At 24.2% G+C, this 11892-nt stretch overlaps 1 protein-coding gene across 1 annotated transcript; it reads right to left on the reverse strand.

Annotated features, from left to right (window-relative positions):
- Positions 1–631: 631 nt before the first annotated feature.
- On the reverse strand, positions 632–5992 carry LOC145838374 (CD81 antigen-like). Its single transcript, XM_082945953.1, has 8 exons — positions 5869–5992; positions 5266–5371; positions 3516–3613; positions 3340–3414; positions 2748–2828; positions 2373–2561; positions 1806–1889; positions 632–1552 (listed from the first exon to the last, which is right to left on the reverse strand). The coding sequence occupies exons 1-8, from the start codon at positions 5923–5925 to the stop codon at positions 1481–1483; spliced, it is 762 nt and encodes a 253-aa protein (XP_082802079.1). The 5' UTR covers positions 5926–5992; the 3' UTR covers positions 632–1480.
- Between the last annotated feature and the right edge of the window lie 5900 nt (positions 5993–11892).

Here is an 11892-nt window from a genome sequence, read left to right on the forward strand (position 1 = left end):
AATATATTTATGAACTTGTGGTTTTGTGAAACAAATCATTTTTATTAAAAGTTTTTTTACTTCTGTTCAAAAACGTAAACACAGTCAAGTTATAAAAGCCATTATTTTTATCACTCATTAGAATGTTTAAAGTAAAGTTGTTTTAAGTGATAGTAAAAAGCAACTAAGTCAATTTTAAATTATAAGTTTATGTTTATAAAAATGTGATTTAAATCATAGTTAGTATAGGACTTATCCAATTTTAAAGTTAGATGCAATAAAGTTATGCATAATAATAAAAAGTCTAAGAAACTACATAAGCAAATATCTCCAAAGTAAAATATCTATTGAATATAAATTTTCGTATAGTATGCTAAAACACCAAATATGTCATGTAATAAACAAGTTATTTTTATTGTAGTTAATATTAATTTGATAATAAAAATCTAACAAATTAATAAGTACTTGTTATACGTGTGTTAGTTTTTTAAGAAATTTCATTTTTTTCCATTGTTGTAAATAACCTTAAAGTAACTATTACTTTTAGTGCTTTTGAATTTTAGCTAAAATAAACATAAATCATAGCTAATAATAGAAAAACAAAAATATTAACAAAACAACAAAAATTAATTAAAAAATCAGATACACTATTTAAGAAACTAATTGTTTAAATATTTTAAATCAAAGCTTTTAATGTTTAAAGTTTCTGATGTTATAGAACTAAAGTAAGATAGAAAAAAATAAGTTGTCAACAAGTAAGAAGTATTATACTGTTTAAAAAAAACAAGTTAATTCTACTGGTGTTTGAAATTTTCGAAAAAACAATTCTATTTCTTATAAAATTGTAAAAAAATAAAACTAACAGAAAGTTGTTTGTAGATTAAAAATTAAAATTTAACATAAAAACTAATAGTGTTGTTAAAGTAAGTTTAATGTAAATGAAAATGTTAAATCTAAAGTTACTAGTTTTTTAATTTCGTCTTCATTAATTGATATAAAACAAAAAAAAGTCTGAATTCATGAAGACTAATGACAATATAACCATTTTACTATCAAAATATTTATATAAGTTAAGGTAGCTTATGGGAAAACTTAAACTTTTTTAATAATTAACAGCGATTTCTTTTAAGCAAAGGTCATACTTAAGTTATTTTTTTTCTAATAATTCTGATTGGATGTTAATTAATTAACTGAGAAAAAAAATTGACTTTTAAATGTTTTGGTGATGCACTTAAAACTAAATAAGTATACAAAAGCATAAAAAAACATAAGTTTTCAAATGATTTTAGCTTTTTCTACAAATAATCAATATAGAGCTTTGATTAATATTAAACTAGTTCTAATATCCTTTGATATATACAAATAACTGAAATTAAAACGAGTTCTCAGTAAGAAAAGTAATGTAAAAATATTAAGTTTTAGTTGTTAAAGTTAAAAGCGTAGTAAGCAAGCAGCAGTTTACTTTTAGACAAATTATCAAAACTCATACAGCCCAAGCTTTTTAGACTTTCATGTCTCTTGATTCTTTTTTGAGGTTGACAAAAACTAACGCAGCTAACACTAGAATGACTCCCTAAGAATAAAAAACATAGATAACTTTTTGATATAAATTATATAGTAGTATTTACTAAATATTCAAAATATAAAAGTTTTTTTAATGAAAAACAAAATCATTTTAATTTTTGCTGAAATAAAACTAAATCAAGTTTTTTTTTTTAATATCTTTATAACACTTTGACTATATAATGCATGAAAAAATTAATAATACAACTGTAAGTTTTGTGCTTATACTAGATATTTGTAGTAACTGTGCAACGTTAGGTTACCTGTGTTACAATCATTCCAATTCCCACTTGTGATAGTAATCTATCTCCTTCCTCTAAGTTTAGTAGTACTACTTGTGTACAACTCTGTTTATTTTTTTTACATTTCTTACAAATTCATATATTTTTTTATTAAGATATTTAGATATTTGCCGTTTAAAAAAAGTATGATCTAATCTAAAACTAAAAACAAGCATAACAGAAAATTAATCAAAAAAGAGGTTTTTCAAATATATAAATAAAAATACCTAAAAACTACATTGAAGATTAAACTAACTGATAAAAATAATCACTTAATCTATCTGAAAATATTTAAATATAATTTGTAGATCGTGAAATATTTTAATGATTTTAATTAAATATTCGTTGTTAATAATATACGAGCAGTCAAAAAACTAAAGCTCTTACTGTCATAAAATTTATTTAATTACACAATCTTAAATAAAATAGGTATTTTTTTAAAGACATAACTTATTTTGGTCGTTATTATTTTGAAAAATATGGATAAATTTAAATCAAATAAGGTGTAGAAATCCAAAAAGTTGATTTATTATTTTAACTTTAACCAACAATGTTGTAAATCATTGTTTCCGCGGTTATGTTTGGATTTCCAGTTGGTAAGCTACAGTCATCTAGATCAGCTAATCGTTTACATATGGTAGAGTTCCGATCTTCAGCCTGGTCACAAACACAACCTAATGACGGAATTCCGTTTTCAAAACTATCGCAAGTTGTATCTCCGAATCCGCAACATTTCAACTATAAACAGATTTTATTTACTGTTGTAGATTTATAAACTTTTCAATAAAAGTAAGTAGGTTTTCTTTACTTAAGTTACCTAAGTATGACGAAACTCTATAAAACTTTTTTTATGGTTTCACGTATTTAACATTTGATTTTTTCTTTGAGAGAAAACTCTTTTTACTTATTTAACAAAATATTTACGGTTGACTGAACAAGATCACGTGAGGTGTCATCCATTTGTTTATCAGCTTCAACGAGCAATTGCTTCACTCTTTTTGTGAACTGTAAAAATGACTATTAGTGAAGTTTCGTGTAACTTTTCAAATTTTGTGCTTAGTTTTTTTTTTTAATACATAATTTTAGTTATTGAGCATAAATTAGTTTAGATTTTAAAAATTATAGTCAAAACTAAATTATATTACAATTATAATTTAACATAAAATATTAATTTCTGTTACTGGTATTTTTTTAAAGTTACAAACGTAATTAATGATGTTTGTATTTTTGAAACACTAAAAAGGTACAATTTTTAGTCTAAAATTCATTATTAGTAATTATATTTTTTACCAACATAACTACCTAAATATACATTAGTAAAAAGATATTTGAGAAAATAAAAGGTAAACGTAAAGTAACATTCAAAACTATGATAAGTTTCAAAAAAAATAGAATTTTTGATAAGCACCTAGATACTTTTAAAACTGCTAGTTTCTCATTCAAAAAACAGCTAAACTTAGTCGAGGTTTATTTACTTGTATAGATCAAAACGCTTTGATTATAAAAACAATCTTACTGATTCATCTTTTGGATCTACCCACAAGGTCGCTGCAAGTTCCAACCCTAAGATAAGTCCAACGATACCAATGTACTGTTTCAAAATATGTATGCACTACCAAAGCTAAGACTTGATCCTTAATTTTACGACAAAAAAGCTAAAATTAAAAAATATTTGCAGAGAGAAATACTTACTACTGCAAGAAAAGCTTTGTTTTCGCCGAAAGCACCGTAGCAGCCTAAAAAGGAAACTATGAACATAAAAACTCCGGCAGCTATCATCAAATCAGCACCTGCAAAGTATTTAAACAGCTCATTAATAATGACAGCAATATCAGTTTTTTATAGTATTTTATCAATACTTTCAACTTTGAATATTATCAACTTAATAAATTTATTTTCAAGTATTTTTCAAATAGACGTGAAACAAAATAACTATAGATTATTTTCCCAGTTCGATAAGATCCGCAACTTTGTAAGCAAATAGTAAAAATACATACTAAGTTTAATCAAGTTAAACTTTAATTTTGAAATGCTTCTGCATTAGACATTTCAAAAGGTGGTACCTGTGGTGTTCGAATTGATAAACGCAACCTTTTTCATGCACCAGGTTAAGGACTAAAGCGTTTTTTTTATCGTTAAAAAAGTATAGTGCTCTAAAAAGTTTTGTAAAACATCCAGCAGTTGACTTTTTAAACTCAATAACAGCAAAGATAGATTTTTAGTTTTGCACGTTTTAAGATTTTATCGACTTTAGAGTAGTCATTAGTATATTGAGTTACCAAGCAGAATTTTTATGGGTTTAAATTGAAAAAAAACATATACAACAACACCCCGCTGAATGATTTCGTATTTTAAACCAGCACATAAGTGCATACCAACCGGAAGGTAAGAACTCAGCAAAATGTTTAACTTTTTAGACTAAACTTCGTAGTATATTTTACTTTTAAATGAGCGTCAATTATAACTTAGGTTTATTTTTAGTGAACTAAGCGTCACGTATGTTATTTTTGTGGGAGAACTGTTTTTAGTGAAATTGTAAGCTTCTTTTGATTACATCTATGGAAAAAAGCAAACCGATCTCGAAAACAATTAAAATACTTTATAGAAATAACTTATCCAAAAAAAAAAGTCTACTAGACCTCAACAGAAAGCTACTACAGCAAACATGCTACCAAGAACATACAGCTCGAAATATACGTCAACCCTACTGCTCGTTATTAGTGTGACTTTCTTACATAGTTTTTATGTTTTAATCACGGAGTTTTCTCGGTAGGCGTATTCATAATCAACAATGTGGTATTCAATGTTGACATTTACAAATAAGTTGCGATTTTTCATAAATTTTATCCATTGTTTGGTGTGTGTTTTCGTACGGATTCATTTTATTTTTCAAACATTTAAATCTCTAATGGTTCAGTTCAGTTTAAAGAATACTTGTTAGAGAATTTTGTTTTGATAATAAATTAAAAAAAACGCTTTCAACATAAAACTTTTGACTTAAAAGTGCGAACTTGGGAATTTTGAACTTAAACTGTCAAAAATGTATACTAATAATTTATATTCTGTATATGTATATATAAAACTTGTATATATTAAAAAAAGATTATTAAAAAAAAATTCGATAACTTTTAACACTGTGTAGCTAAAGTCTTGGCAAATTATCTTCAACAGTAATTAAACAATTTTCATGTTGTTGGTAAACAAATTTGAACCTGTTATTATCTTTCAAATTTTTGAATGGCCTAGAAGTAGAACAAAAGTAGTAGACTGATTTTTAATTTAAGTTAGAAAGCAGTAATAGTACCTGATAAATATATTTTACTATCTTAGTAGAAATAGTGAGTAAAAGTACTACAAATCAAGCTTAAGTTTTTATTCTTAAAAAAACTAATTATCTTACGATGTAAACTTAAATTAAGTACTTTTAATAAACTTAACTAGCCAATTTTAAACGTAGATTCCAGACCAGGTATGACATCTCTTACAGAATCTGGCATAGTGTTTGTCCTAATATAAACTCCGATACCTAGCACAGCTCCAGACAGTAACTAAAACACATACATAATTTTTTTTACACAAAAAGTCAACAAGTATTTAAAAATGTTTAGAAACTTAATTATTTCATACTACAACAAAAACACTTGTACTACTGAATATAAAACATAAAGCTTACTTTTGTTGAAGATTGTGAAAAAAACTATTTAATATTTCCTTTTTGTTTTAATTAAATAATTTAAATTTTGCTAGCATTATGTTTATATACTTTCAAGTAAATTGAATACATACTAAATGATGTCAATCATTTATGATCTGTTTCCATTTGCAAATAAAAATTCTGTATATGATTTTTACTTTAAAACAATTTTTAGTTTCATTTTCATACTTTCAAAAATATATAAACTTAATTAAAAATATGAGTTGCTAATATTTATTTTTGTATATTAATTTAAAACTTTAAATTCTGTAGATAAACAATACAAAATTTTTGTCATCAGTATATAAGTTAAACACAAATTTTTTAATTAAAAATAATTAAAGATCTTACCCAAAAGATTAGATTCAGAATACCAAATGAGTACTTCATCATTTTAAAGCAAGACATTTTTGTTCTTAAACAGTTTATTTTAAGTTATTTGACCTGAAGTTGTCTTAATAAGTGTTTCCAGTAGTAGGAAATTAAACAAAGTAGTAGAAAATTAAAATTATTAAAAATATTTTTTTTAATCAAATTTATGAGTCTTAAAAAACACATATTGCCTTGTTCAACACTTTTTTTTTCAGTTTTCGAGAAAAACTAAAAATTTTAAGCATAAGAACATTGAATAAATAACAACAATAACACTTAATTGAAAACTTCTTGCACACAATCTTATAAATAAAATTTCCATTTTTAAGTTAGTTTAAGACTTAGGAAGCTTAAATTAGCTCAAGATTAATTACTGTAATATAGTTTTATTTCTAAAGTTATGACTACTTGTTTTTAATTTAAAGTATGTATTATATCTTTTCGTAAATAAACAAGCATGTAGTTTTAAAAGTACTAATGGTCTAAAGGTTCAAAAGTATTAACTCAAGTATTTTCTTAATTTTTATAGAGTTTCTGTAAAACTCTAAATTAAAAATACCAAATATGTTTTAAATATACTTAACCTATTTATACTAAAACAAAGTGTTTAAAGTAAGATAATTATATTTTTTACCTGAACTATAAGCTTTTGTACTAAAAAAAGCCTCAAAAACACTGGCGCTTGTTTTCAGTAGAACTACTTTTAATTGCTACCTATAAAAACATTTTCCATTTTTTCTTCAAGTGGCTCGATATAATAACACTCCACTATAAAATGACGCAGTTGTTTGTAATGGTAATTAGCGTCCAAACCGCTAAAAACTCTTTTCTTCCAACTTTTTTACGTTTCTCACTTAAGCTTCTTTGATGACCAATGACCTATTTCGCTTATAGTCGGCATACCCTTTTATTTTAAGCGATTAAAAGATTTTTAAACATTTTAAGAAAAACAACTTTTTGTTTTTTAATTAAAGTACACTCTTCTCAAAAGTTTTTCTAACATTTAGCTGTTTTTGTTGACTTTAAGCCAACAATCCTATCTGTGTTCTTTACTAATATTCTATAAAATACAATTTAAGTTTTGCTCTATTTTTGCACTGACATATCTAATTTCTTTTCATACAATTTTTTTAAATGTCACAAAGATATAGAAGCATCAAAAAAAAATTCTGAATTGCTTTCAATTGACTTACCTTAAGTTTTCTGCACAACCATGTTTTATAATTGTTGAAGAGGACTAATTTTTTACACTATAGTTACTTGAAAAATATTGTTTTGTTTTGTTTTTCATGTAACAAAACTTTTTTTTGTCTTATTTTTTATTTAAAACCTTTTAAAATAACAATATCATTTTTGCAAATTAGATTTTTGATTAGTTTTACATGTTTAACAGTTTTAATTTTCTAAGACATATACCACTGTTTTATAAATAAACCACCATAAATTCTTAAATGTTTATACGAGTGAGCTTAATAGTTTTGATGCGTGTTTTTTTTTTTCGTCGACAAAAAACTTAACAGTTAAAAAAATAGAACTTTTTTTACTTAATTTAAAAATTTTCTTTTTTTTTATTTTTAAACTTTTTATCAGTGTAAGTTTAATAGTACAATTTCTATGAAAAAAATTAAAAATTTGTTTTACAATTTTATTTTTCTAAAAAAACAAATCTTACCTTTTTTTCTCTACTAATATGGTATTCAAGTTTTTAAGCTTTTTGTGAACGACGATATCTAAAATTCATCAGTTGATGGATATAATAATAAAATGACAGTACCTTGTTAGACTTTTGACCTAACAAAAGTAAAATCAAGTATAGCAGATACGTAATTTACCTCTTATTATAATCATATTAGGCCAAGGAAGGAAGAGAATAATTCGAGTAAATATCGATAGAAAAACTTGCTAAATTTATTTTGTTAAAAAAATAGAAGCATAGATTTTCCAAATCACTAAGGAAAAGAGAAATAAAAGTGCTTAGACGTAAAAGCTAATAATAAACCTTTATTTGAATTATCTTTACTTGGCTAAACATTTTTTTCGTCAAATCAAGTTTTAAAAATATATCAACAGTTATAACCAATATACACAGACAAGATTTTTATAAATTTGTTGCAGTTTATTGCCTTACATAAATTATCATAAAACATTAAAAGTAAGTTAAACTCCTTTTTTGTTTGATGTGGACTACTTTAAAAAAATCAATGCCTTAATTGTGAATGAAATCCTGCAAAAAATGTTTGTGAAAGCAAAATAAACAATAAGATTTTATTTTAATACTTAAAATAGATATGTTGATAAATCTAAATAAGTCTGAACAACTTTATAAAAAAACTAAATGACGCATTTTCGGCTTTTTGTTTATCGTCTACTGGCTACTATTTAGTTAGTTACTAAGTTCTGTTATTAAAAAACATGTTTAACATATTGTTTATACTTTACGTTTTGCTATTTAAGATACTTTTGAACAAAAAGAACGAGTTGTTTTTATTATTATTACTTTAAAATTTTGATTATTATTGTTAACCCTTAAATATATTTTGCTGAAAAACAAAAAAAAAAGCGCTCAAAAAGTTTAATCTATGGACGTGGTATACGAAAAAACTTTCCGGTTATCAAGTCGTACACCAACTTGATACCTTTAAAATTTTTGTACAGGAATTATCAAAACTTAACTTTGAATTGTCTGTTTTCAAAAGATCTAAGTAATGAAAAAATAAAATAAACTGTTGTTAGTAATTTTAGGAATTAGGCTGAAGTTACCCTTAATGAGTTTACAAAAATATTTGACCCCAAGTACAAGTAATACTGTATTAAAGTTTTTAAATGTTTGAAACATTTGTATTAAGAAACTATTAACTCAAAAACAAAATATCTTTAAACGAATAAAGGAAAAACTGTTTTAAACTTTAAAGTTTACGGGACAGCCTAAAACTAAGTTTTTAAAAGATTTTTTTTTAAATGCAATTATATAACAAACTAATACATTTTTTGTTACAACGCCGATCGGATTCACACTAGTCCTAAACTTATAATTGTAAACATGGTGAATTTATGTTGAACTGACAAAAAAGAAACTTGGTTACAATTATTAAGATATACAGTAATCTGTTACTGAATAATTTGAGATTTTACAAAAAAAATTCAAGGTATCAGTAACTTACAACTAAAAATTTAACTTAATCAAGTTTTTTAATATATAATATATTACATGACATTATAAATATAGAACAGTAAATACAATGTTTTTAAATTAAAGTATTTTACTCCTATTCACATCATCCAATATTTATTTTAACAGTTTATTACTAACAAAACAATGTTTCACTCCTACACTTGCATATAGGAGATGATACTGAGGATCTCCTATATGCAAGTATAGGATTGAAACATTGCTTTGTTAGAAATAAACTGATAAAATAAATATTGGATAAAAATCTTCTTAAAGACATTTAAGTCAAAAAATTTAAATTCTTTAAGTTAAAACAAGTTACAACATTATTTACATCATCTAAAAAAAATATTGGTAAGATAGTAAGACTAAAAATTTTAAGTAGTGCAATAAAGGTACAAAACTTAAGCTATAAGCTTTATAGCAAGCATGAAATCCAAAACTTGTATTTAAAATAAAAATCAAAAACTAATTGACAATACATTATATATTAAGGCTTTATAGGGCTTAAGCGCTTTTTTTTTTGTTGCAAACTGAGCTCATTTTAGAGAGTTTAAACTGGAGTAGTTTTTAAATAATTTGTTGAACTTTAACAACTTTTATATGTATATAAGGGTACAAACTCGATCAGGTGAAATAAGTATTATTTTCAGTTTTTGATAAATTTAATAGATTAATATTTGTTTTACTTGAATGGTAGCAACAAAGGTAATTTTTTTTAGGTTTGTATAAAATACACGGAAAACATAAAATTCTTAGTTAAAAATGATAAAAGAAGATTTATGCTAAGGATATTTGTTGGTTTTTGATGACTAAAAAATTATTTCTTGTGTTTTCTTCTAATAGATTTTAAAACAATTATAAGAAGCCAAAATACTTTTTTTTTGTTTTTTGTTTTTTATAAAGTTGAATTTTTTCCGTAAATATAACTTTAATAAAGTACTAAATGTTAGTTGATGTAAAAAAATTATTCTTCCCTTTGACCTTATGATCTTAATAACTCGTATACAGCATATCAAAAAAATGGGCAAAAATTATTATTTTTTTAGTTTACTGCAGTCATAATGATACGTTTTAGTTAGATAAAAATTAATTATGATTAAAAAAAATAATATATAAATCATATGTAATATAGTTCAGGGGCGTGTATACTTTTTTTCACTGTGGTTGCACAATTTTTTGTTATTATAACCTGCCACCTAGGTACGCATTTCTTTGGTATGCACTGTCGGTTGGGTACGCACTTTTTAGCCAAAAAACGCTGTGTTCAATTTGCTTTTTCTACTTAAAGGTTAAAAATCAAACTGAATGTTAGTAATAATAAAGTATTAATAATTTTTAAATAACTAGTAATACAGCAAATTTAAACAAAAAAAAAACATAAAAAAGTTCATAAGCTACAGATTGTATATCAAATCAAAATAGCAAAAACTGTAATAAACTTATACAAAAAAAAAACTCATGTATTTAAAGGTTTAATATATACTTGGATGATCTTCTTTTAAGGTTTTAATCTTATTTTAATTTAAACATATTTTATCACACATATTTTATCACGAAGTGTTTTTTTTTTATTTTAATTTTTAAAAGTTTAAATGTCACTTAAAAAAATACTAGTTAAACTTATAAAATATCATAAAAGTGTATTTAAGTGATATTGAATTTCTTAGATTCCTATTGATGGTTTTAAAAAACTTTCTCGATTAAATATTTTGAAATCTAAATCCTGTGGTCAACACATATACAAAAAAAAATTAAATAGTAATATTTAATATCATGAAATGATAACTATATGCGTTGCCTGATGGTATAGAGGCCTTATTTTGGTTTTGTAAACTCTCAAAGTTGAACATATTAAGATCCAAACCCAGTTGTTGACACATATATCCATAAAAAGACACTAAATTAAATAAAATTTTAAAGAAAATATTGAAGTTTAACTAAATTATTGTCGTGGTCAAGTTGTTAACATGACATAGTCAGTTTTTAGTGAGCATAAAAATAAAAGTCACTTTTAAATATAATTGTATGTGTATTGACCTCGAAATATTCAACTAAATTTTCAATTTCTATGTATTTTAAGATTAAATGGGTTGCTCCATAAAAATTTATTTCAACAATAAAGTTAGTCTAATTTTCTTTTAGTAGTTACATTGAATATTCCTAAGTAAAAATGTACATATTAGTTCATAAACAATGCATAACAATAAAAAGTTTAAGCAATTTAATAAATAGTTTTCCATATCGAAAGTAAAACGTAAGTACACTATTTTTTTGTGATATCACATTAAAGTTTTAATTTTAAATTTATTTCAGCTGGCTTCAACATATGCCCACTTAAATGTGAAGATTTCTATTTGTAGTCTTTCGACGTAATAAATTTAACATTTGTTACTTAAAAGTTTAGCAAATAAGCAAAACTAAAAATACAAACAACGTTTCAAATAAATAATCTAAGCTTCTTTTCTTTCTTTTTTTTTCTTCAGGGGGTGCACAGGAAACAGGAAACCAGTTGAAACACGCCCCTGATGTAGACTATAACATTTTACAAAATATAATTAAACACATTGTTGTTTACAATTTGTTGTGTTTTATTCGGTACTTAATTCAATTTTGAAATACAAAGTGTTTAGTTTGTTAGTTTGTATCAAAACTAAACTCGAAGATAGTTTTCTTTAAATAGCTTAATAAAATAAAACTGTCAACACCCTGTTTTTTTAATCGCTCAAATTACATAAATAGTTTTAGATATAAATCTTATTTTTTATCAATGATTTAGTTTGTTATTTTACTTACTCTAGCTTTTTTTTAAATTCATTGAAAGAACAAATCAT

This window comes from Thalia democratica, chromosome 6, assembly GCF_965202585.1.
Source record: "Thalia democratica chromosome 6, ktThaDemo2.hap1.1, whole genome shotgun sequence".
NCBI classification, from domain to species: domain Eukaryota; kingdom Metazoa; phylum Chordata; class Thaliacea; order Salpida; family Salpidae; genus Thalia; species Thalia democratica.

Coding starts and splice junctions, on each gene's coding strand:
- LOC145838374 (XM_082945953.1), bottom strand. CDS start 5,925: ATGTCTTGCTTTAAAATGATGAAGTACTCATTTGGTATTCTGAATCTA. Junction 2,562..2,747: donor GTGATCTTGTTCAGTCAACC/GTAAATATTTTG, acceptor ATCTGTTTATAG/TTGAAATGTTGCGGATTCGG. Junction 1,553..1,805: donor TTGGAATGATTGTAACACAG/GTAACCTAACGT, acceptor TTTTATTCTTAG/GGAGTCATTCTAGTGTTAGC.